Genomic DNA, 27481 nt, shown 5'->3' on the forward strand with positions numbered 1-27481 from the left:
GGAGGGTGTAAGAGATTTTTATCCAGGAGTTGTGACAGTTTTTTCTGATTTGACTGAGCATCTGCATAATTGCTACAAAGTCAATATGAAAGTTGTTAAGTGCTCGAAGCACATTAGCTGGGAAAGTGGAGGGTTCATGGCTGACCAGAAAATGTACACAGTATGGCACAAACATTACAAGCTCTAACACTTCACTGTTTCTCAGAGACAGGGTTCATCGACTAGACACAAGCTACTGCCAACTCCAGGGAAACAGAGGGAAGACAACATGAGCAATCATCTCCGAGCCTCTTTGTCCATCAGTCTTGTTAGATGGAATCCTGTGGATAAGAATGAACTGGTTGTAGAAGGAGGTGAAGAGCTTGTACATTTCAGCAACAGTGTGGGTTGGCAAAGTCAAGGTATGTTTTAACAACCATGTAATGGGGTACTGCTTGGAGAGCACAGAGACAAGCCTGCATAGGCAACATTAACTGTGTCTTTCCTGGTTTTCAGAAGTTTGAGTTTTGCTCAGCTTAACAACATTCTGCCACAGGACAACATACCACCAAGCAACAGTAACTCTGTGTTAACAGTTTTTTGCCACTGACTTTTAACTTCAGGTCCCATGCATCCATAGAAGTTACATGGCAGATAAAATAGGAAAAGCAAAATCTATTTTAGTAAATATAATGTAATGCATATTACTAATGTTTTCATTCCACTATAATTAGTTATTTGTTAAGAGCTGACAGTGTTTCTGGTGCTGTACAAAGTACAGTTGTAAACACAGTCCTAGACCAAAGAAGCTTGGTATCTAAATTAGAACGCAACACAGTCACAGATGTCTTATCTACCTTGGCTCTCAGCAACAGTAATTAAAGCCTGTAATAAATACTTTCCCATTACATTCAATAACCCTTTCCCACTTCTGTAGCATTTTTGTCTATTCCATTCAGTCCCAAGCCTGCTGTTATAACAAGCAGGTCAAATCCTTACCACAATGTCACAGTTCAACATACTAGAGCAAGTTTACCTCCAAAATCAAAGGGATTCCTTCAGAAAGCACACAAATGATGGAGTGCAGTGCGGGTAACAGGTTATCATGCCTTTAAGCAGACAGTTTGAATCAGTGGTAATCTGACAGTATGCTGCCAATCTCTCTTTTTAGAAGATCATCTCAGGGGATTAGGAAGTTTAAGTAGTAACCTAGAAGTCTTCTATTGTACTATTTATAGTGAAATATTATTGAATTCCCAGAGCCCAAAATTATGGCCTTGAAAATAAGATAAATAAATATACATTAAGAGCCACCAATGGAAACAAATGTTGTCAAGAAAAAAATGGTTTTGTGATGTTAGACATCGGGCCACATTTCTCCGTGGTATAACTGATGATTTCAGTGGAGTTATAACAGGCATGAATCTGGCCCACTGAGAAGGCACAGAGATATCAAGGAGACCTTGATCCTGTGACTTGTTTTAACTAAAATTATTTTTTTCCATTTTTCCACCATATGAATCATGATGACAGTCATTTTAGGCCTAGGTCTGCAGCCCTGATTTTAAGTAGTTCCTTACTTCACAAGTAGAACCACTGAAATTAATTGTTGAAATGAACGGAACTCCTCAAACTGAGTAAGGATAGCAGAAACAGACCCTTTATGAAACTGGCTTTATGAAAAGAAGAAATTGAACTGGCTGTATGTTTTTTTTAAACCTTCATATAGTATTTATGAGTATATCCCTGCCATATAATTCTACAGAATCATTCCAAAACCTATAAAAAGATTAGACTCAATTAAAATTCTAAAGAGTTTTTAAGAGTAGCTGCAATTACAGAAGGATGACAGTGCTCTAGGAGGATAGTTGCTTGGTGTTCTGTGTTAACAAGGGCTTCAGTTCTGCAGACTCTTCACCTACTGAGAATCCAGGCATGGGTGGGCTAAAGGCCTCTTCCGCCAGCCTAAAGGGATGAGCTACCGGACCCAGATCCCAAGTAATTCTGGGGCACAATTAAGGAAAAACAGGAATGGGAGTGAGGGTCTGCAGACACTTCAGGGCAAAAGTACCTTTACTCACATGAGTAAATATTTACACTGTTGCTTAAATGATTACAGGATTATAGCCCTGGTGTCTCCCAAATAGTTCAAAGGAACAGACAATATACCTACTCATTCACAAGAGTTTTCTAATCTAATTGCTTGGCTGGCTGAAATATCTAACTTTCTCCATCTTTATATCAGTGAATAGTGGTCAGCAGTCTCGTTAGTTGGAAGAGATCTCTCTTGTTTCAGTGAAAGGATGTTGTCAAGGTTTTATGTGGCTAAATAGTGATCTACTTTGAAAATTAGCTGTCCTCTGTTGATAGCCTTTTCCTTAGGATTTCAAGAAGCATTTTTATGCCAATGGCCTGCGGTACTATTAGGGAAAAAATATTAAAAGTAGGCATGGCTTACTATTAATACTGAAGTCAAAACAAGCCAGTGCATGTGTAATAATTGTTTTCAATTTTCATCTTCCTCAGATGTAAAATGCACCATAGGTGGAGGATCACAAGCCTAAAATTCATCCTGAATGCAAGTCTTTCAACATGCAGTAATTCAAATTTGATCAATTATATCATTGTCCTGAACAGACACAACCCTTTTAAATAAAGTACACAGAGTTACACACTCATGCCCTACAGAAAAAGGCTGGGGAAATGTTTTATGATCTTGGCAAGGAGTGTTATGGGATTACTGCTGCATTCTTCCTTCAGGGATAGTGGCTGTTTGTAGCCCTACAGAATGGGACGGAGACACAGCCTTCAAACCATTCAGAGCCCAAGAATCTGCAGCAACATGGATTTCTGGGCATTCCTAAGGAAAGCATGCCCCATCACACTGCTCTCTAGGGGCCCTATCTGACTCCCATTAGTGTCAGTGGAAAGCCTAGTTTCAATGGGAGCGGAATATGGTCCTGGGTTCCCACTGACAGCCAAGCTCTTTCCAGGATGCCAACCAGCAGAAGTTGCAAAGGAGAGTTAGAATCATAGAACTGGAAGGGACCTCAAGAGGTCATCTAATCCAGTCCCCTGCACTCAAGGCAGGACTAAGTATTATCTAGACCATCGCTGACAGGTGTTTGTCCAACCTGCTCTTAAAAATCCCCAATGATGGGGATTCCACAACGTCCCCAGGCAATTTATTCTAGTGCTTAACCATTCTAATGGTTAGGAATCGCCCTTGCTGCAATTTAAGCCCATTGCTTCTTGTCCTATCCTCCGAGGTTAAGAACATTTTTTCTCCCTCCTCCTTGTAACAACCTATTATATGCTTGAAAACTGTTATCATGACCCCTCTCAGTTTTCTCTTTTCCAGACTAAACAAACCCAATTTTTTCAATCTTCCCTCATAAGGAGTGGGGTCCTGTTTTCTAAACCTTTAATCATTTTTGTTGTTCCTCTGGACTTTCTCCAATTTGTCCACATCTTTCCTGAAATGTGGCACCCAGAACTGGACACAATACTCCAGTTGAGGCCTAATCAGCGTGGAGTAGAGCGGAAGAATTACTTCTTGTGTCTTGCTTACAATACTCCTGCTAATACATCCCAGAATAATGTTTGTTTGTTTTTTTTTTGCAAAAGTGTTAGACTGTTCACTCATATTTAACTTGTGATCCACTATGACCCCCAGATCCCTTTCCGCAGTACTCCTTCCTAGGCAGTCATTTCCCATTTTGTATGTGTGCAATTGATTCCTTCCTAACTGGAGTACTTTGCATTTACTTCTCCAGTTTGTCCAGATCATTTTTAATTTTAATCCTAACCTTGAAAGCACTTACCAAGCTGGGAGGGGAGGGTTTGTATCATCCGCAAACTTTATGCCATTATCTAAATCAGAGATTGGCAACCTTTGGCACGCGGCCCGCCAGGATAAGCCCCCTGGTGGGCCAGACCTGTTTGTTTACCTGCCGCATCTGCAGGTTTGGCCGATCGCAGCTCCCACTGGCTGGGGTTCGCTGCTCCAGGTCAATGGGGCCTGTGGGAAGCAGCGTGGGCCGAGGGATGTGCTGGCCGCTGCTTCCCACAGCCCCATTGACCTGCAATGGCGAATCATGGCCAGTGGGAGCTGTGATTGGTCAAACCTGCAGACACGGCAGGTAAACAAACTGGCCTGACTCGCCAGGGGGCTTACCCTGGTGGGCCGTGTGCCAAAGGTTGCCGATCCCTGATCTAAATCATTGATGAAGATACTGAACGCAACCGGACCCAGAACCGATCCTTGTGGGATCCCACTCGTTATGCCATTCCAGCATGACTGTGAACCATTGATAACTACTCTCTGGGAAGGATCTTCCAACCAGTTATGCACCCAACTTATAGTTGCTCCATCTAGGTTGTATTTCCCTAGTTTGTTTATGAGAAGGTCATGCGAGACAGTCAACTTTGCTTGGAGCACAGTTAACTCCTGACTAGTATAACCCTGGGGATGGAGGGGTATGGAACAAAATGGCTGCTCCTCAGTTCCACCCCTCAGCAAAAAAAAAAAATTATTCAGCTATATTATGATGTTCTGCTCATTTGGGAATGGCAAGTGCGGAAGCATATGATAGAGCTACCCCTCTCCTCACCTTTAAATGGTTTCAGGCCTCTTTTCCCTTCCTTTGCTTCATCCCATGGAAACTGGCATTTGGCCCACAGAGCCAAATTCTACCTCAATTCCTTCTATTCGAATCAATCTAAACCAAATCTATGAAGTTGCACAGGTGTAACTGAGGGTATGATCTAGTCCAAACAACATATGAAAGTAACATTAAGTGTTGGATTTCAACCTAACAAGAAGTATAGACATTTATACACGGACCCAATCTCTAGCCTCAAAAACATATATCACCTTTCATTAAAATCAAAGATAATAATATGTAAAGTTAATAAAATGTCAGTCTGGAGGCATCTTTCAAAGAAGGGAAAGGAAGAGGAGTGGGATGAGAGGGCAATGGAGAGAAGCACAACAGGATTAAACAGGAGGGTGGAAAGATGGAAGATATTTGCAAAGGTTCCATCAAGAGCCAAGAGACCTTATATCAGAAGCAGGAAGCTTTCTGATGAGACAGAAGTGCAACGGACTTTGTCAAATTACCATAAACTACAGTGTCTCCTAAAAATTTATGAATTCTCATATTGCTAAAAAGGAACAGCAGTATTCTGAAATTACCTACATCAGAATAAATGTAAAAATGTGAAGACAGACACTAACAGGTGTTTTGTTGTAAAGGAAAGTACTTTCAGTTTACAATGTCACGCTTTCAACAATCTCACTCAAATTTGGCAATGATAAAGGCTAAAAGTGTTTTAAATGATGAATGGATCAGCATTATCTTATCATTTAGTTACACTGTCAATAGAGCAGTAGATTAAAAGATACTTTGTTAATGTTTAAGCTCCACTTGTAAAGTTACAGGAAAGAAAGTTAAAGAGTAAAAGCCTGGATCTGGTCTTTCACACTATCAAGTTACACCCAGCTTCATTTTGTATTTTAACTCAAGGAAGCATCCAACTTCATTTTGTAGTTTCACTCAGATGCTTGATTTTTTAAAAAATGGCTAAAAGTTTGTTAAATGAGAACTCAAGTGTTATACATTAATATTCTGAACTTTTTATAATAGGAAACTTTCCTGGAAGAGGACAGTCACTTTTCAAACAGCTTTTTATTTTTTATTTATTTTTAATATGCTAATGTCTGCACTGGTGCAGAAAATACTTAGAATGACATTCTGTTCTTAACTCAATTAACTCCCTCTGGTAAAATAATGTTAAGAACCCACCTGCAGGGGAAAGAACCTTTCAAGTCTTCTTTTCTACCTATGCTCCTGTGTTCCCTCACTGCCCCCAACAAACAAGATGTGAGGTCCCTGATTCATCATCACCCTTCCCCTGGAAGATGTGGATAGGGTCCCACAAACTTCCTTTCTGAGGAAATGATCCATAAGAACCACCAATATTAATCCAGTTCTACTGAAACAATGTGATATTTTGTCATTGCCTTGATGTGAATGCAGAATATAGAACAAACAAAGTAAGTACAAGTCTGCAGAAATGATAGCACACTGGCATTACTTTGTTTGCTTGACATTACAAGCGACACTGTGCCAAAAAGTGGTGTGGGGGGTGTGACACTGAGAGAAATGGTAAAACAAACCTACACTACAGTAATGACCTGTAAACACAGTGCATTGTGCTGTGATCACAGATTTCACAAGAAAAGAAAGTTTAGGTCAAGTCAGTAAGTCATGGGAAAAGTCCCAGGAAAAAGCATAAATGCTACAAGAAGACGTATTTATGATTTCACATTCTTCCCTCTAAGTCAATAACAAAACATTGTTCTTCGGAGTGACTATGTTGCTGACAGTGCCATTTTATCAGATGAGTTATTAAAACAAAAGTTAACACCACTTTTGGTTACTAATCATCCTGTGAGACATTGCAAAGGAGATGGGGTGTTAGCCCCAATGGGCTGGGCAAATTCAAAGATAAGTAAATATACTCTGCACATCTGCATCCTCCCTGTAGTTTCACTCTCTATCCTAACAGTATTGCCGTGCACTGATAAATAGCTATTATGTTCCACCCCAGAAGTAGACGCACTTCAGTGGGTGAAATTTAGGGTGACCAGACTGCAAGTGTGAAAAATCAGGATGGGGGTGGGAGGGTAATAGGAGCCTATATAAGAAAGGCCCAAAAATCGGGACTGTCCCTGTAAAATCGGGACATCTGGTCACCCTAGTGAAATTATTTCTATATACAAAGATTGTTAAGTGCTCTGGAAATCATGATCAAAGAGTTCTAAAAATACATAAGATAAATTGTGTGAAGGCTGAGAGATAATATCCATACTCAGGAGTCATTCTCTCCTCCCACTTACATGAATTTCTTAACTGTTAAAAAAAAAAACCCAAAAAACAAAAAAACGCTTGTTTTTTTGTTTTTTTGTTTTTTTTTTGAAGACACGATCATGAAGGGTGTCTACATTGCCATAAGAGACCCACAGCATGACTGCAGATGGCCTGGTCAGCTGGCTCGGGCTTGCGGGGCTCAGGTTGTGGGACTACAAAACTGCAGTGTTAATGTTTGGGCTTGGGCTGGAACCCACCTCTGTACACTGTGAGGGGGAGGTCTCATTGCCTGGGCATTAGCCCCAGCCCAAAAGTTAATACTGCAATTTTTAGACCCACAGCCCAAGACCAAGTCAGCTGTCCTGGCCTCTGAGACCTGATGCTGCGGGTTTCTTTTGCAGTGTAGACATACCCCAAAACTCACTGAGGAGGATCCCTTCTGCAGTCTTTTGTTGTAACAAAGTTACTATGTGAGTACTAAACGGAGTGTTCAAAAATTCCCTGACTTAAAAAAAGAAGTAGAGTTGAAATCATGGCTTTTAAAACAGTTTAGCTGAAATATGTATAATATGCCAGGTTTTGTGGTGGCATTCAACAGAATAAATAACTCACCATATGCCACAGCAGTGACAACAGCTCTCTACGACAAAGCTTGGAAGTCTACTGTACTTCTATAGTCATGCCCAAATAACTGTTCCAAAAATAGCTTAATGAGCAGCCATGGGAATTTGTCCAAATCAAAACAAGATCTTGGCAGCTCAAAGCACATGCACCTTACATCATCCTTTTGGGATAATTTTGGCCATAGAATGTCAAGTCACAAGGATGGCTCTTCCAAAGAAAAATATTACCTCACTTCCAATGCAAGACTTATCACAGCTCTGTTAAAATATAATTTATGTAAGCAGGTTTAATTCTTTATATATAATATTCCAAGGGTATAGGAACACCTACCCTGCATTGTTACTGACTGCAGTTATCCCTTTCACTCCAGTCTTCAGTAAGCCTCCTATGAGGTTCTCTGGAATTCCACACAATCCAAAACCTATGCAAAACAAACACAAACAAAGCATGTAACAAGCATTCTAGAGGGAACAATTTCATCATAAGAAATAAATCTGTGCAGCAGATGATAAAAACCATACACATTCTGCACCGAAGAGAATAATCTGGTTATAGATAAATAAGCAGCTCAACACTTGGAGAAAATGTTTCTCAGAATAAGGAACAGGACTTTAATCACACTATTCCCATTACTATGAATGTTGGTTTAGGAGGGTACAATCTCTTTTCCCTTCAGTCCATCCAAAAGTCATCTTCCCTTCCCATTATGTTGGCTATATTTATCTCCATACTGGATCTCTGCTGTGGCTTCCCTACTTCTGCAATATTAAGTTTAAAGCTTCTCCTCTTCAGTTTCACACAACCCATAGTTTGCCTCCACCCACATCTCTACCTTCATTCCCTCTGATATACTCCCCCTACTTCAATCCAGTCCAACTTCAGTCCTGAAGATTGCCTAATTCTGATCTCTGCTACCAATCTGTATAACTAGAGTAACTGCGATCAGAGTTCTCTTTTTCTGTATTCTCATCTTTGTGTCTACCTTTTATGCAGCCCCATAGGCTTGCGGCAGCCCCTCTTTTGCCTTATAAACCCCACCAGCAACTTGTAAAAACCCAGGTACTCCATAAAACATTTCAGCTAAGAAGAACACATGCTCTTCTGTACTTGCTAGATGGCAACTGCCCATCATTGTGTTTGGACACTTGTATATTTGTATTGGACCCACATGTTTTTTTTATTGTAAACTCTGCAAGACAAAAATTTTGTTCTTTGTTTGGAACAAAAACTGTAATACTTCCTGATGTAAATAAAAAATTCTCTGCACTAAGTGTGTACTTCTCTGCAGCCTTATTGTTATGAATTTGTGGTAACTATCAAGAGAGCCCATATGCTACATTTTTTAAATGTGATTACCTGATATCTTTAAAAAATCTAGCTTTCCGTTTCCAAAATATATTGAGATTTCACAGCAAAAGTTACATATTTTAACTTCTGAATAGGACACATACAGGACACTTTTATAATGTAGATATAAAGTGTTACCAATTGGCCAGTAAAAGGAAACTGTAGCACAAATATAACCTAGATCAGTCATAAGTAACATTTTCAACCTTTGCAGCATTTTTCCATTAGGGAATTTCAAAGTTTTTGTGGGTGTGTATGTGTGTGGGTAAAAAAATTTCCTAAGCACCTTAGCGGCTCAGGCCTGGTCTACATTACAAAGTTAGGCTGATGCAAGACGCCTTGTGTCAATCTAGTTGTACATATGTCTACTTTTAAATGTGTCTCCCACTGATGTGAGTGCCCCATTACAGCAACACTGTAATACCAGCTCCCTAAGCAGCACTGAGCCATAGTCGATGTACCGAGGTTGCCTCAGCATGAGCATAAACACTGGTTACTTATGTCGACTCCAACAGTCCTCCAGCAGCTGTCCCACAATGCATGACACTGACTGCTTTGGTCACAATTTTAACTTCACCACCCAGAGATCACAGAGACCGGAAGGCCTGCCTCCCCTTTAAAGCCACACAAATTTTGTAAATGTCTTTTCCTATCTTGCTCGGTGAGCACACCTAGCAGCTCTCCATTGCGGATTTCAACTGCCCAGTTGACCACACTATCTACACACTCCAGGTGTGCTCCTGCTTGGAGAAGACAGGAAATACTGGCTCTCCTGGGCCTGTGGGAAAAGGCTATGCAAGCACAGCTATTGCCCAGCCGTAGAAATATGGACATCTACAAGCAGATCACACAGGGGATGTGGGACACGAGGTACAACAGAGATCAGCAGCAGACATGACAAACCCGTGGGAAAAAAAGCAAAAAGCGGGCTTGTTTTTGGCTTATTTGGCTTGTGAGTTGCCTGTTGGCTAATTTTTGGCTTGTAGCTTGTTGCTTGGGGGGGGGGGGGGGGGCGGAGATCAGCTCCCAGCAAGCAGGGGTAAGGGGGAGAGAGAGTCACGGGTGCACAGCGAGCCCACCACAGTCCCAGACTGCACGCTGGAGGGTGGGGAGGAAAATCTAGTCAACTAGAGCGTTACGGGGTTCTTAGGGCTGAGCTTGTTTTGGCCTTGTTTTGAAACAGGATTAGCTTGATTTGGGGTTTATTGTGAAAGTCGGGGTGCTTATTTACTGCATGAAAGGTGGCAACTGTGATCAGCAACAGTGCTGATTGAAAGCAAAGAACTGTGTCAGGCTTATCAGAAGACCAACAGTCAATCCAGTGCTGAGCTGCAGACCTGCCTCTTTTGCAAAGAGCTGCATGCCATACTTCGCAGAGACCTCACCACCACCCGCTGTACACCATTGTGGATACTTCCAAGGAGCCCAAACCACAGGCCCCTGACACGAACAGCGAGGAGGAGAAGGATGGGGGACATGTGGTGTAGATGGACTCCCCAGTTGCACGCCAGGACCTGTTTGAGATTCCACTACAGTTCAGTCAGTCCCAGCAGTCAAATACGGGTGAGCCTGTTGCAGGGGAAGGAACCTCAGGTAAACACGTAATGGTATTTCTCATTACAATGACATACTGATGGCACCCCCAATTTAACAGGATACTGATACCAACTTTTCATTAATTGACTCATACTAGAAGAGGTAGCGGTACAATAAAAAGAGGTAGTATAGTTATCTGCTTTTCACTCCCCTGTACAGTTTTGGGTGAGGAGGCATGCAGAACAGTTTATGAACACAGGGATGTCCCTTGAATCCTCCTGAGCTGTCTCCATGAAACCTTCATGGAGATACTCTGCAGTCCTCTCCTGAAGATTTCTAGGGATAGCAGCCTTATTTCTTCCTCTGTGGTAGGACACTTTTCCATGCCAGTCAGCAATAAACATTGGCAGGCATCTTTGCAGTACACAGGCCAGCAGCACACAGGCCTGGGCAGCTTTGGGACACCAACAGCAGTGGTGTTTTCTGTGCCTTTATTACCCTCAGGCATGAGATACAAGCTAAAAACCACCACCTGTGAAAACGGTGCCGGTATTCATTGCCATTGCCCTTCTCATAGTTCCATGCAACCAAGAAATTCCCTCCTCGTTTCCCTCACCTTTGAGGGCCATGGCTGGTGCTGTGAGTGGCACTGTGCACAATTACTCTGAAGCAGAAGTGCAAATAAGCACGTCCTGTTTAAAACTTTAGGGGAGCAAGGGAAGGAAGGTCTGAACCTTAACTTTCCATTGTGACTATATTGACAAAGGCAGCTGTGTGTGTTTTAATCTGCAGCTTCTGCCTTTGCGGCATCGTGGGGTGTTCCCCCCCCCCACCCCCACCCCCGACACACACGCCAAATGCCTGAGCCAGATAAGGAGGGGAAAAAAGACAATTCAGGACAATATGTTCAATGAGATCCTGCAAGCCAGTGCTGCACCAGACCATGAGCAAAGGACATGTAGGATGAACAGTGCAGACAGCCTGGAGAAGGAAAGAGCAGACAGGAGAAAGGCCCAGGAGTCCCAGCAGGAAAAAGAGAGGGAAGTGCACTAGGACATAGTGGAGCTTCTCCGGCAGCAAATACAGATTCTGCAGACCTTTGTGAACCTACAGGTTTAATAGCACAGGCTTGCCTCCCTTTGCAGTCCACAGACAACTCCATTACAGCACTTCCCTATACCACCCCCTCAACATATCACATGGCATCAGGGGCAGCATCTCAACCCCTACCACTCCACCCGGTGACATTATGGACAACCACAGCTACACATACACTGACCTGTGAATGCCCCACTTGCTGCATGGGTAGGTAAAATAGATGTGAATGTTCTTTCCCTTTTTAAGTTCTGTTGCATTAATTTATTGAGTTTTAAATGTATTTGATTTTAAGCTGCAGATTTTTCTTTGCACTGACTTTGTTACTGAATAAAATTTTATTATTTGGGAAATAATTCATCTTTATTCTGGAAGTACCTACATACTTGTTACTGTGCAGTGTGACAAACTCATGGGATCTGTGACAGTGCAATAATCAAATATACAGGAAGCACCACAGAATTAACAGGTGCATTGGGAGTGTTATATTCATAGATGTGTGCCAAGCACCCACAATTCCTAACAGGCCGCAAAACAACCGGGCCAGGGAGAGAGCACACTCCACCACAATGCATTACTGTGATTTAACTGTTTAGAGTGCTCTTTCAAATCCTCCCTGAGCCAGATAGCTCTGTGCTGAGCTCTTCTTATAGCTCTTGTGTCTGGCTGGTCAAACTCAGCAGACGGTCACTCCACCCCCACCCCGGCAGCAACTTTTCCCCCTTTGCTTCACATATATTCTGCAGGACACAGCAGGCAGCTTTAACTATTGGGATATTTCCCCGCCCCCCCATTGAAATCCATCCTTGTGAGTGAAAACCAGCATCCCTTCCATCTACCAAAGGTACATTCAACTGTCATTCTGCACCTGCTGAGCCTGTAATTGAATCTTTCCTTGGTGTGGTCAAGGTGGCCAGCGTATAGCTTCATAAGCATGGGGAGCCAGGATAGGCTGCATTCCCCAGGGTCACTATTGACATTTCAATATCACCAATTGTAATCTACCTATCGGGAAAATAAGTCCTTGGTTGCAGTTTTCTGAACAGTCTTGTGTTCTTAGAGATGCAAACATCATTCACCTTCCCTGACCTGTCAATATTGATGTTGATGAAGCATCCTGGTGATCCACCAATGCTTGCATAACCATAGAAAAGTATCCCTTTCTGTTGATGTTCTCAGTGGCAAGGTGGTCTGGTGCCAAATAGGGAGATGCATGCTGTCTCTTGCTCTACTGCAGTTTGGGAACCCTATTGCTGCAAACCATTCACTATGTCCTGTATGTTGTTAAGAGTCAGAGCCCTCCATAGCAAGAGACAATTAACCCTGCATGCTGCATAAAACAGCCCCCACCCCCAATGGATTTTTTCAACTCCAAAATGATTTCTCTCTGACCACTAGCAATCCGGCACTGCAAGTTTCCACAGTGTGATCAACACTCGCTTCTCTACTGTCAGTGCAGCTCTCATTTTGGTGTCCCTGTGCTAGAGTGAGCTCAGCATACAGATCCAGGAATGTGGCCTTGCACATCTGAAAGTTCTGCAGCCACTGCTGGTCATCCCAAGGCAGCATTACGATGTGATCGCACCAGTCAGTGCTCATTTCTTGGGCCCAGGAGTGGTGCACCACCATCTGCAGCTATGTGAATGCCACCAACAGCCTTCAATTGGTTTGTACTATGTCCCACAGCAATCTTCCCCCTCTACCCATTTGGTTCTTCTTCCGGCTCTACAAATACTGGAGAATTGTGCGTCCTTTGTTTGCAACTGTTCTGACAGAAGTGTGGAGATTGCAGAGTTTTGCACTGAGATGGCAGAAAGCAAGGAGGGCCACACAGGTTCATAAATTTTTAAAAAGGAGTGAAATTAAGGGACAGATGTCATTACGGGATGGAGAGTGGCGCGCTGGGAAGTTGACCCCATGCTCCCAGTCATTCCTGTGCAACTCACTTCTGCCCTACCAGGCATTGCCAAAACTTCGTGAAAGTTTGCTTTCACGTCACCCTCCAGTGTGCTGGAGGGTGACGGGCTGCACAGTGGGATACCTACCCACAATGCACCGCACTACGCATGGACACAAGCACTCCTGGAAAATACGTGCAGCGCCAATGCAAGGAGCCAAGTGTGCATGCGTACAAGCAATGTTCTAACTGCAGTGGCTTTATGCCAACGTAACTTGCATCAACCAAAGTTTATAATGTAGACATGGCCTTTGGCGCTCAAGTCCCAAGTTACCCATATTCATTAAGCACAATATAAGTAGGGAGCCACACTCTTGGGTGCTTCTTTAGACCAAATTCATTGCACAAATCAGGGGCTTTGTGTGCACCCCCATTTTTCCATTACCCCCATTCCTCCCAAACCAGCTCCCCCAATCTCTCCATCTGCCAGCAATTCTGTGTGCCCCCATTCTCCCTCTGTCAGGGTTCCCCATTCCCCTTTGTTATGAGTTCTCTGTTCCTCTCCACTCCCCCATGTCATGTGTGTGTGCCTGCATTCCCACCTTCCACCCCATGCCGGAGGCTCCGTTTGCCCATTCTCCCTGCCATGTCAGGGTCAGTCATCACCCATTCCCCACCCACTCTTAGCATTTCTCTTCTTTCTGTCTCGGAGATAAATCAACATGTTTAGCTCTATTGGGAGGGTGGGCAGAGATGAAATAGGGTATTAAATTTGTGCCATCAATCAATTCATTGATATGTAGACAACTGCAGAGGTGCTTGAAGATGTGCACTAAACAGATGGCAAGAGTTCTGCGTTCCCCAGCTCCCAATTTTTTTATCTTCCACTTTTCACCAAAATCTATATTAAATTTTACCAAACTGCAAATTTTTGTCTCATCATTTAAAGGGATACTAGCAACCTGAAAAGGCGACCCACCTGAAAACATTCCACATCAAGTAACATCCAAGATTTTTGTTACTGACAGTTAGAGGGGGAATTTTCTGTCTCCCCCCCTTTTTTTTCTGCTAAGACTCCGTCAGTTTTTTCCTTACTGAAAAGGCCCCTGTAATCATCAATAGGACAGTAGGAAATGCTATGTGAAGACAAAATATTTTCCGTGCTACATGATATTTAAAAGGTGTTCTAACCATTTTTTATTTAAAATTAGTCAATTAAAAAATTCAAGTTGAGACTGTCCTACTCAGAAGATGAGAGGTTTTCTCCATGAAGGATAGTAAAATTAATACTTACCACCAACAAGTATAGTTGCCCCATCGGGTATGTCTTTTACTGCTTCCACAGCGTCAGTATAGAATTTGGTGTTGCGATGGCTGCTGGTAGAGAAAAAGCAGCCACAAATCTGGAACAACATGAAAAGAAATCAGCATGCATGAACAAAATGTTTTGCATTACAGCTTTATCCTGTGTAGGAGGAGACTGCATCTGCTAAGTTCAGAGTTTGAATAGCAAAGAGTCTTCCAGTGTTTGGAAAGGAAGGAGGATTGAGCTCCAATACCTTTTTGTGAACCAGGGCCCTTCCTGGTCCTTCAAAAGATCACCTCTGGCTGCTCTGCTTCTCCTGGCATTCATGACATATATATTATGCTACTATGTTTATATGTAGCATTGATTCCACTTAGGGGTCTCTTTAGATAAGAAATAGCCTAATAAGATGATCTTGTCTACAGATGTCAGTGTATTTTATAAATATGTCCATAGTTAAATATCAGTATTTGTTCATTTCTTCCAATAAATGCAACTCACTTAACCCAGTGTACTGATTTTAAAGTGTCTGGCACTAACATTAATTATGGGGTTGCAGCTCTAAATAGTACAGGTGGAATATGCTTCTCATCTTACCCATATCGTTTGGCTTACGTATCTGTACACACACACACACTTCTATAAAAGGAGATATATAAATATGTGGATATAAATCCTTAGCTTCGGAAGCCTTGCCAAGGTGAAATGAACTAGGTTTTCAGTTGTTAAGTGCTGTTTGTGATTTGTTATGCAGAATCATCATCCGTTGTTTGCACTGTACAGAACCATGGGGGTAAGATTATAGGTCAACCACCCCCACCTGTGAAAATGTTGAAGCTATACAATGAATAGCATATTTTAAGTTGATGAATACATCTTACAAAGTCATCAATACTCCAAATGTTGAAAAAAAGATTTCAGATTATGAACTACAGGCCCCATCCTGCAAGGTCACTACATGCAAAGCTCCAAATCAAGTTTCAAACTTGCAGGAGATGCGCCCTACATCTTGAATTTTAGCCCTAAAAATCTTAACTGACCCCAAGATCAGACCCCATCTTCCATATCCTATGGTGCGAGGCACACCATTTATTAAAACCAAGTAATTTAAAAGCTACCAAAGGGCATGGTGAAAGTAGTTCATTTCCCCTTTAATACATTTTAGCTAGCAATATAAAGAGACTAGTGTTTTCATCTATATTGCTTAGTAAGAAGCCTCTCGCAGCAGAAGAGGCCATTCTGGGGCTGAGGAAATATCCAAGGATTTGTTCACAGGTGTATTAAAAAAGTCACATCTTGTCTTACCCGAAGACAATAGCACAAGTCCTGAACAACTAGCTCATTATCAGTTAATCATAACACCCTGATGACGCCAGTTTCCCTTCTTTTCTGATCCAACACAGTGACCTAGCTGGAGGGAGGACACTGCATCTTATAAGACGCTGTTTTGCACTGTGCACATTACAGACCAAAACAGGCACCCACTTAACGCAAGAACGGATCTGATGAAGAAACGGGAAGCCCTGAATGCTGGCTATGAAAAGTAAAGAGGGCAGGATCCTAAGTCAGAGATTTCCCTCCCCAAGGTCAGCCCCACACGCCGCCCTCTGGCTGGGCTGAAGGACTCTCCAGATTCGCTTCTCAGGCCGGGCAGAGCTGAAACGTGCCATTTTGTAGCCGAATCTGACAGCAGCTACAACGTAGCCAGGGCGGGGAGGCGGCGGCGGCGCGGAGCCCGTGGCTATGCAGCGAGGCGGAAAGCGGGGAAACAGGCCATCGATTAAGGCAATTCACAAGGTCGCTGCAGGGCACGGTCAATGGGACGCACTCGTGCTGTGGACAGAGGCCAGCACAACCAGGACTCGCTCAGAGCTGGGGGACTTCCTCTGCTTGCCCTCCCCTCCCCCGGCCCGCCGCGCTCCTTACCTTGGCTTGGGCTGCCCGCAGCGCCGGGGCGCCCCCCCTGCGAGCTCCCCGAGCGGCGGGAGGGGAGATGCCGGGGCTCAGCCTGCCAAGGAGTTTATAAGCCGCCATCTTCAGGCTTCGCAGCGCGCGGGGCGGGAGAGTCCAGACTCCGGGGAGCTGCCCTCGGCCGAGCAGAGGAGCGCTGGGGCGGAGGCTGCAGCTGCCCAGCCGGTGCAGGACAGAGCGGAGCGAGCACGCGAGGAGGCGGCTGCGGCGGGCGTCGCGATCACATGGGAGCGGGGTGGGGCAGGGGCTCGGCGCTGGCCGCCCTTGACGTCTTGCTTTTAACCCTTGCGGAGGAGGTGTGAGCAGCTGGGGGTGGGCGATGATCGGGGGCGCCCTGGGCGGTGTGTGATGGGGGGGAGGCTCAGCCCAGCTCCCACCAGACTGAGCAGGGCCGGCAAGGCGCGGGGCACCCAGCTTCCCTTCCCGGGCTCTGAGACGCGGTGCAGGAGCCCAAGCCCGCTGCCGGGCACTGAAGTCGGGAGCAGGGCCGGGGGGACCACACAGGTCAGCGGTGGAAGCAGCGCTGGGTTAGAGCCGCCCCATGGGCGATGTAATTACATGATGACAACTGAAGCCAAGGCGGCAAAGAACTGAGCATAGGGAATTGAACTGCTCCCCTCCCCCCCATTTCCCCGCTTCCCAGCAGCCCCCCCTGATCCTGCTCTCCTATGAAATCTTCCTTTACTGAGTGACAGGCTTTAGCCCTAGCACACGAGGGATTATCTAAAAAAAGGAGTATTTGTGGCACCTTAGAGATTAACCAATTTATTTGAGCATAAGCTTTCCTGAGCTACAGCTCACTTCATCGGATGCATACTGTGGAAAGTGTAAAAGATCTTTTTATATACACACAAAGCATGAAAAAATACCTCCTCCCACCCCACTCTCCTGCTGCTAATAGCTTATCTAAAGTGATCACTCTCCTTACAATGTGTATGATAATCAAGTTGGGTCATTTCCAGCACAAATCCACGTTTTCTCACCCCACACACACACACAAACCCACTCTCCTGCTGGTAATAGCTTATCCAAAGTGACCACTCTCCTTACAATGTGTATGATAATCAAGGTGGGCCATTTCCAGCATAAATCCAGGGTTTAACAAGAACGTCTGGGGGCGGGGGTAGGAAAAAACAAGGGGAAATAGGCTTCAATAGAGACTGGGAGTGGCTAAGTCATTATGCAAGGTAACCTAAGTTAATTGTATCAAATTTGCAAATGAATTCCAATTCAACAGTTTCTCGCTGGAGTCTGGATTTGAAGTTTTTTTGTTGTAATATCACAACTTTCATGTCTGTAATCGTGTGACCAGAGAGATTGAAGTGTTCTCCGACTGGTTTATGAATGTTATAATTCTTGACATCTGATTTGTGTCCATTTATTCTTTTACGTAGAGACTGTCCAGTTTGACCAATGTACTTGGCAGAGGGGCATTGCTGGCACATGATGGCATATATCACATTGGTGGATGTGCAGGTGAACGAGTCTCTGATAGTGTGGCTGATGTGATTAGGCCCTGTGATGGTGTCCCCTGAATAGATATGTGGGCACAGTTGGCAGCGGGCTTTGTTGCAAGGATAGGTTCCTGGGTTAGTGGTTCTGTTGTGTGGTATGTGGTTGCTGGTGAGTATTTGCTTCAGGTTGGGGGGCTGTCTGTAGGCAAGGACTGGCCTGTCTCCCAAGATCTGTGAGAGTGTTGGGTCATCCAACCCCTCAGACAGAGACAAACACCTACAAGATCTCTATCAAGCATTCTTACAACTACAATACCCACCTGCGGAAGTGAAGAAACAGATTGATAGAGCCAGAAGAGTTCCCAGAAGTCTCCTACTAAGGACAGGCCTAACAAAGAAAATAACAGAACGCCACTAGCCGTCACCTTCAGCCCCCAACTAAAACCCCTCCAACGCATTATTAAGGATCTACAACCTATCCTGAAGGATGACCCAACACTCTCACAAAACTTGGGAGACAGGCCAGTCCTTGCCTACAGACATTTGCTATGTTTAAACTTATACTTGTTTCCCTTTTCTTCTGGACTGCTATTTAGGTATATAATATTTCTACTATGTATACCTGCTTGCATACAAATATAATTTCAAAAAATCTAAAATACTGTAATACAAAATTTTACGATTTTAAATGGTTAAATTTCAGCACTCTCAGCTCAGCCACTACCCATGTATCACATGGTCACTTCCAGGCATTTTCAGCTGGGTAGGAGAACATCACTAGCACAGATGATAGCTTGTTTAAATGATTACATGATACAGTGCTTTTGCTGCTGGCATTTCTATTGCTGGAAGAAGAAAAACACAAAGCATCCCTCCACTATTATATATGTTTTCTACAAATAACATGAGGGAGGTTGGTGCTCATGAAAGTAGAAAATCCCCTTACAGATTTGTCATTAAACCACAGTTCTGAGCAGTTTCACTCTCTTTGTTCCAGTTCCAAACCACTGGCAACCAAAGACTGCTCAGCATGCTTTCTTCAACTATATGTAAATGTAGAAGAGAATAATTTTGACCTACTGAGTCAATTTTTAAAGGAGTATAAAGTGAATGTTACTTATTATTTGTATTACTGGAGCACCTGTGTGAGGTGCTACACAAACACAGAACAAAAAGACGGTCTTCACCCCAGCAGGCTTACAAGAGTGTACCCATGAAGTCATGTGCGTGCAAACTGGATGATTGTAAGTGCAAACAGGCACATAGGGGTACACTTGTCAAATGTTCAGACTTATAGGAGGGTCTTGGGAGCGCAAAAGGTATTGTGCGCTTCTTTGAAAAGTTAGCTCCACGCTCAGCATCTCATCTTTTAATCTTAAGAAGTTTACTACATAAATGGCAGCATGGCAAATACGCAGTGTTATTTAGTAGCTGATGCACAGGACCGCTAAATTCTGTAAAACTGTGTAAAGCTGAATTGATCAATTCTGCTAAATTGTGGGGCCACAATAGAATGTGAATTGATGGAGACAAGGATGAAAATCCATTCAGTAACAATCTGTTTAGAGTATAAGGCCACGTCTACACTACAAACATGTTGACCTAATTTACATAATCATACAGCCGCCGTAGTAATTACATCACCTGTGCATGTCTACGCTTTACTCCTTGTGTTGGCGGTACATGTCCTCACCAGGAGCACTTGTATCAATTGCACTGTCAGTGTGAGGCATTGTGGGATGGCTTCTGAAAGCCAGTAACAGTCAAGGTAAGCAATGCAGTGTCTCCATTGACACTGGGTCAACCTAATTACATTGACATTGAGTCTACACCTCTCATGGAAGTGGAGTTATTAAGTTGGTGTAGCATAGCAGTTATGTTGGTGGGAGCAAAATTTTACTGTAGACACATACATAGTTAGGTTGATGTAAACTGCCTTGAGTTGACCTAACTGTAGCGTAGAGCAGGCCAAAGGCTACTGTCAAGGTTCCTTCCCCACTCTGAACTCTAGGGTACAGATGTGAGGACCTGCATGAAAACCTCCTAAGCTTATCTTTACCAGCTTAGGTTAAAACTTCCCCAAGGTACAAATTAATTTTACCCTTTGCCCTTGGATTTCCACTGCCACCACCAAACTTTATGTGGGTTCCTGAAAAAAATGGAGTTTGGACACGTCTTTCCCCCCAAAATCCTCCCAATCCTTGCACCCCACTTCCTGGGGAAGGTTTGGTAAAAATCCTCACCAATTTGCATAGGTGACCACAGACCCAAACCCTTGGATCTTAGAACAATGAAAACACATTCAGTTTCCTTACAAGAAGACTTTTAATAGAAGTAAAGGAATCACCTCTGTAAAATCAGGATGGTAGATACCTTACAGGGTAATTAGATTCAAAACATAGAGAATCCCTCTAGGCAAAACATTAAGTTACAAAAAAGACACACAGACAGGAATAGTCATTCTATTCAGCACAGCTATTTTCTCAGCCATTTAAAGAAAATACATAACACATACCTAGCTAGATTACTTACTAAGTTCTAAGACTCCATTCCTGTTCTGTCCCTGGCAAAAGCATCACACAGACAGACACAGACCCTTTGTTTTTCTCCCTCCTCTCAGCTTTTGAAAGTATCTTGTCTCCCCATTGGTCATTTTGGTCAGGTGCCAGCGAGGTTACCTTTAGCTTCTTAACCCTTTACAGGTGAAAGGGTTTTTCCTCTGGCCAGGAGGGATTTTAAAGGGGTTTACCCTTCCCTTTATATTTATGAGAGCTACAAGTTAGCGGAGAAGCCTGATATCACAGTGTTAACCAGCATTAACATCTTAATCATACACCATGCTGTCATTTTTCAGACAACAGGCAAAAATAAATTCAGGTGGTTTCAAGGAATGCAAAGAATATTAGGACCACATTTTTAAACATACAAGTTCAAATGTCCAGCTAAATGGGTAACTGGCGATCTGAGTATACAACACTGCAGATATGCACGTACTTATGGTAATTTCACAAACACACATGCCAGATGCATTTTTGTGCACAGTTATAAAAATCTGGATGTCTATAGGATAGAAAAGACTCAAACAACATAATTCATAATTCTTTGGCAATAGAAATAGCAAAATTTAAATTTTGCATAAACCAAATATTTAAAGTAGTCGTTTTCCTTCCCCACTTCTACAGCTAAACTACTCTTGATTTTGATCTCATTCTACACTGCAAACTTCAGTACTGATCATGTGACACCCCAGGCGAGTAGTTCCACAGGAATTTCCAGGTGCTTTCCATGTCTCTACCTCTAAAGAGGTCAAAATGTATGGAAATGCTGAAGAAGTCTCTGACTAGAATTGTATATTGATTGCATAGTGGCAATCCAAATTCAGTACAATTTCAGTACAAATTGTGCACTGAAGTTTAGAAAAATATTCCATTAAGAAGAGACCCAGACACCAAGGGCCTGATCCAAAGTCACATGTCTTTCCTCTGCCTTCAATGGAAATTGGATCCTGCTAGCTCTTCTTCCAGTGATTGTGCACATACATAGTCCACTGCAGGTGTATGTAGGCCCAATGGACTTGAATTGGAGACTTTTGCCAGCAGCACCACTAGATGGTGCACGGACGCCTGCTCTCCTCTTTCTCCATGGCAAGGGTATATAAAAGGGGTGGTCTGCAGCCTCCTTCTCAGTTTTCTCATTGTGCATAGTGAGATTTGGTGCTCCTGATAGCATTTGCTTTGGTTAGCCAGTATTTCAAAACTCTTTAGTATACACAGTTATCGTATTTAGTGCAGTGTAGTTACTTATGGTTTTAGTAGTTACCCGGAGGATATTATGAAAAAATCCCCAGGCTTTAAGCAGTGTGTCACAGGGCACGGCTGCTATGCCTGTCACGGATAGGTACAAGAGCTGCTTGGTTTGTCTTGCTGAGGGCCATGTGAAGGATAATGCTCCATTTGTACCTTTTCCCCCACCAGGACTAAAAAACAGAGGGATGTCCACCTCAAAGTTCACTTCATGAAAGAAGCGATGCATCCTGCATCAGAACTGAGCCCTACCCATGAAGCAGCAGATTTAGACTGATGAGGAGTGCCCTCCAGCTGCCCCTCATTTGAGGCACGCAGCTGGTAAGTGATGTCACCCGTTGCCCTCATCATCAGCCTCTTTGAAGCACTCTAAGCTTTCCAATGCTAACAAGTCTGTGAAGTCTCAGACGTCTCCTAAAAAAATCTTCTCGTAATCTTCAGATACCAGTTTGAGGCGTCACAAATCTAAACGTTCACCAGCTCTGTCTGAGGCAGCACCATCAACTCTGGCTCCTTCTGCACTTTTGAGATCAGTATCTTCACCGTTAGTGGGTCCCTCTTCTCCTTTCCAGCTAATCCAGCCTATCTCAGCTCCACTGGCACCAATGAACTTACCTGTTGCTCTTGTTGCAGGTGCTCTTGTTGGCAAGGCATCTTCTCTGCCTTTCCCTATCAGACTCTCCTTCGCTGCAGCTGGCTTCATTTAAGGGAACTCCAGTGTTTTCAGCACTATCAGCATGATCAGCACCACTGGCTCCCTCCATAGCATAGGAGCATTTAGAGTCTTCGGCATTATTGGTGTACTCAGCACCATCACCAATTCTCCAACCTGTTAGGCCGGCACCAATCACTTCATCAGTATTCCGACACCTCCACCTCTGAACCCATTGCTACAACCTCTCTACCTTTATTATCTATGAAGACAGCATTTTTGGGGCATAGATCATACCCTAAGTTTATGTCTAAGATTGTGTTAGTTTTCCATCTGAACCAAACTATTAATCTTCTGGTATTTTTCCTAAAACTACATTCTTCCAAAGCTAAAGAAAAACTTCTTATCTTGGATGTTCATAGAGCTTTTTGTACTATCTGGATCATGCTAGGTCCTTCAGAACTTCTTCCAGGCTTTTTGTAGCACACACTGAGAGAATTAAGGGTCAATCAGTATCAGCTCAGCATATCTCACATTCGATTTCTGACTGCATTATGCTCTGCTACCATCCTGCTAAAAGTGTGTCCTCCACGGAGAATCAAGTCTTGCTCCACCAGGGCTCAGTCCACTTCATCAGCCTTTCTGAGCAATATCCTAATAGCTGACACCTGCAAAGCAGCCAAATGGTCATCTGTACATAGCTTTTCCAGTCATTATGCCATCACTTAAGGCTCTTGTGACGATGCCAACTTTGGCAAGTCAGTGTCACATGATCCAAAGTCCCTCTACTTGTAAGGGAACTGCTGGTAAGTCACTTGTAAAGGAATGTATATATGCACAATCACTGAAGTATCTGTTGTTCCTTGAGATATGTTGTGCACATATATGTTCCATGGCTCTCTCACCTTCCCTATTACTTAAGATATTATATACTGAGATGTGAAGGAGAAGAGAGAGAAGTGGTGGATCTGTCTGTTTTATGGCATCACCTGAGAGCACAAGGAGAGCAGGGGTGCACGTGCTGCCCAGTGATACTGCTAAAAAGTCTCCGATTTAAGTGCACTGGGCACACACACACCGGCAGAGGAATGTATATGTGCTCAACACATCTCAAAGAACAGTTACTGTACAAGTAAGTAACCATTCTTTATGACCCTATGAAATCTTGTTGAAGTCAGTGTGGCATGAAAAATAATCTCCTTCATCCTATGTCACTGACAAGGTGGAACCTAAATTTATATATGTTAATAGCAGAACATTGATTTACATAAGAGCTAATAATTATGGCTCTTTCACTCATTGTGCAAAAATATATCAAGCTAAGTTGCTTAAGAATACAGACTTCATTTTTCTTTGTATTGTCTAATACAGTGGAAATCCAGAATAAAAATAAGCCACATTTCACCACCTCATCTGGCAATACTGGACTTCAAATGAACTAACTCTTCTTACCCTTTTTGTTTATTTTCAGATGCTCTGTTTGAACCTTTGAACAAATGCATAAAACATTGTTTAAACTGTAACAGCAAGAAATGAGGCCAATCAACCAGTATAAACATAGGAATAAGCTCACACCCTTGCACAGCATCAGCTAAGTGGATGCCACCAGTATAACTCAGTAATTAAAGTTTACTAGTTTTGATATTATAACCCACCCTATACCATAGATCAAAGATCTGCCCAAGCATTAAAGTTAGAATACAAACTCTCAGTTTAGGAGCAATATTTTTTAAAAGTGAGAAATATCGGTATGGGCTTTTAAAAAGTTTACACATGCGAAAAATGAGAGGAGTGGGCTCAGTTTAGCAGATATTTTGATTTTACATTCACTTTTCTCAAAACCAGTTAGGTTTTAAGCAATTTGACATGTTCTGATTGGTTCATTAACTAATCATGATTTCTCAGGGTAGTCCTGTGTAGTGTGGCCTCTATCCTGCAAGTTGATGAGCTCCCTCAACTCCCACTGAAGTCTGCAGAAGCACCTCACAAGAGTGCTCAGAACTTTTCAGGAGCAAGCCCTTAGTTAATAAAGTTCTAGTTCTCTCTTAGATGCCTATATATACCCCTGTTTTAGGCATCTACATCTCAGTTTTGGCTCTACTGCAATCCACAAAACTCCAGCCAAATCCTGTAGATGCCTAAATTTTTCAAAGTAAAAGTTCTCTGGGGACCGATGTTTCAGCTTTGGGCATGTACACTGCTGCCTCTCTCTCTAGTGGTTCAGATGCCTACAGTGGTGTCGCATCTGACATGGGGGTTAGGTTCTAAAGTCAGCGCGTAAGGCTACAATTGCGTACAGTCAAAATTACCCTTGAAAGTCCGTTAAATCGCCCAGAAAGTACAGTACACCGTGTTTGGTTTTGTGTATACAACCCTGTACAGTAATATGTATAAATTCATAATGTATACAGTAATATACAGTATATAATAAAGAGTACATATGCAAAATATAATTTTACAGTACTGTATTTTTAATTACAGGGGGTCGTCAGGGCTTGATGTCGATCCAGGAGACGGAGGTGACGGAGAGCTTGGGTGATGGAGAGCGAGTCGTAGACCAAGTGGTGGGCTCTGGTTCAGCTCGAGAAGTTGATTGCGTAGGCTCATCTGCTGCTGGTTGTTTTTCCTTGAAAAACATGGTGATCGGCAACTGTCGCTGTTGTCTCTTGAGCTGCTCAAACATTTCTTGATACGGTCTCAAATCGTCTGTAATACGACGTGTGATTTTGAGGCTTTGTTCCATAGAGGGATCGTATTCAGAAATTAAATCATTCTTCATTGGCAGATGCAGCTTCACCAGTAGACTGCATGTTTGTGAGGTTGAAGCGGTTCCTAAAACTGTTAAGCCAACCTTGGCTGGCTTTCAATTCCTTCTCATCAGAAGGCTGTCCCTCTTCGTCAGGAGGTATGAACAGCGCGTAGAGGCTAAGAGCCTTTTCTCGCAAAGTGTTGCCATCGATAGGCACATGTTTGCGGTTCATGTCTTCCAGCCATAAGTTTAAGCCTTTTCAGTCTTCACTAAAGTCTTATCACGCACCTGGCTCATCACTGTAGCAGTTATTAGAGCACCTGATGCCACGGCTTGACGAATTTCTCTCTCTCGAATCTTGATAGCACAGATGCTAGATTCGTTGAGGCCATATTTACATGCCATGTTGGAGACCGACATACCATCTCTCAATAAGCCCAACACAGCCAGTTTTTCCTCCAGTGTTGGAACAGATCGCTGTTTCTTCAGTTGAGCACCAGATGAAGTAGTTGGCTTGTGTTTAGGAGCCATGTTGTATGAAAAATACGTATCTTTAAACACTAGAATCACACTCAGCACGGCGAGATGCTCACACTATGAGAGGCACGTGGGAACTGAGACTGACTGAGGGAACAGCAGATTCACGTCTCCCATCTCACACTCACTCTGGGGCATACGCCCATTGAGTGGAATGGTGGGTGGAATCGCCCACACTATTTACAGGTATCTTGTTATTTTTCTTTTTTTTTTTGCCGAGCGCGTATAGTCGAATTCACGTAAGTTAAATGCGCGTATGATGCGACTCACCTGTGTCTCCTGACTAAGCCCCCATGCGATCCATGAACCAGGGGGAAGACAGGCATTCAGCTGCCTAAACTGCATGTGAGGCCTAATCCTGTAAGTGTGCTCAGAAGGCACCTATTGGACTGGGTCCCATTCAAGTACTGGCTGGAGGAGGAGTTGCCCACCTTGTAATTTTTGGCCCAGTGATTAGACCACTTGCCTGGGATGTGGGACACTAGATTTAATTCCCACCTCTCTGTCAGCGGGGGAGAAAAGATTTGAACAGGCGACTCCCACCTTTCAGGAAAGTTCTCTAGCCCCTCAGCTGTGGGATATTCTGATGTGGGGCTCCCTGAGGCTCTCCCATTAAAACTGTTCCGTTTGGATAAATAGTGAAAGAGTGGTTGGTGCAGGGGTCTGGACCCCAGGTCTCCTCCCACCTCCCAGATGGTGGCTCTAACCACTGGGCTTAGGGCTGCCAGGCATCCGGTTTTCGACCAGAATGCCTGGTTGAAAAGGGCCCCGGCGTGCTGACCGGGCCATTAAAAGTTCGGTTGGGGGCGCAGCGGGGGCCTGGGGCTAAGGCAGGCTCCCTGCCTGCACTAGCTCCGTGCGGCTCCCAGAAGCAGCCACCAAGTCTTTGTGGCCCCTAGATGCATGGGCAGCCAGGGAGGCTCTGCGCACTGTCCCCTCCCTGAGGGCTGGCTCTGCAGCTCTCATTGGCTGGGAACCGTGACCAATGGGAGCTGCATGGGGGAAGGGGCGCCTGTGGGCAAGAAGGCAGTGTGTGGATCCTCCCCAGCCACTCATGCGTCTAGGGGCTGCAGGGACCTGGTGGCCGCTTCCCAGGAGCTGCGGTAAGCACCACCGGGACCCCGCTGCCAGAACTCTCTCCTGCACCCCAGCCCGGAGTCCCCCCCACACCCAAACTCCCTCCCAGAGCCCACAGCCCCAACACCCTGTCCCAGCCCCCTCCTTCACCGCAACCCCCTTATCCCCGGCCCTACCCCAGAGCCCACACCCCCAGCCAGAGCCTCATCCCCCCGCACCTCAATCCCCTGCTCCATCTTAGAGACCCCTCCTGCATCCCAAACCCCTTATCCCCAGCCCCACCCCAGAGCCCACCCCCCCAGCCAGAGCCCGCCCCCCCCCCCGCACTCTGAACCCCTCGGGCCCGTCCCAGAGCCTGTACCCCCAGCCGGAGTCTTCACTCCCCACACACACACCCCTGCCCCAGCCTGGAGCCGCCCCCCCTGCACCTCAAACCCCTCATCCCCGACCACACCTCAGAGCCTGTACTCCCAGCCAGAGCCCTCACCCCACACACACACCAACCCCCTGCCCCAGCTCACTGAAAGTGAGTGAGGGTGGGGGAGAGCGAGCGACGGAGGGAGCGGGGGATGGAGTGAG

The 27481-nt window shown here is 44.2% G+C and overlaps 1 protein-coding gene and 1 long non-coding RNA gene across 3 annotated transcripts in view; one reads left to right on the forward strand and one right to left on the reverse strand.

Moving 5' to 3' along the window:
- The window catches only part of OXCT1 (3-oxoacid CoA-transferase 1), a 127682-nt gene extending 110852 nt beyond the window's left edge, over nucleotides 1-16830 (reverse strand). Inside the window, exons 1-3 of the mRNA XM_048849613.2 lie at nucleotides 16586-16830; nucleotides 14648-14756; nucleotides 7809-7899 (exon numbers count right to left, since the gene is read on the reverse strand). Of these exons, the coding sequence (XP_048705570.2) occupies nucleotides 7809-7899; nucleotides 14648-14756; nucleotides 16586-16693 (308 nt within the window). The 5' untranslated portion in view covers nucleotides 16694-16830. The remainder of the gene's footprint in view (nucleotides 1-7808; nucleotides 7900-14647; nucleotides 14757-16585) is intronic.
- LOC125636481 (uncharacterized) lies at nucleotides 16065-25575 on the forward strand. Of its 2 annotated transcripts, none has more exons than XR_007356613.2 (4): nucleotides 16065-16456; nucleotides 18025-18106; nucleotides 22059-22208; nucleotides 25021-25575. It is a non-coding gene; the product is annotated as an uncharacterized LOC125636481 (long non-coding RNA). The 2 variants fall into 2 exon arrangements; XR_012668394.1 differs by lacking the exon at nucleotides 16065-16456 and adding an exon at nucleotides 16861-16926.
- Nucleotides 25576-27481: the final 1906 nt, after the last annotated feature.

This window comes from Caretta caretta, chromosome 5, assembly GCF_965140235.1.
Source record: "Caretta caretta isolate rCarCar2 chromosome 5, rCarCar1.hap1, whole genome shotgun sequence".
Classification (NCBI taxonomy): Eukaryota; Metazoa; Chordata; order Testudines; family Cheloniidae; genus Caretta; species Caretta caretta.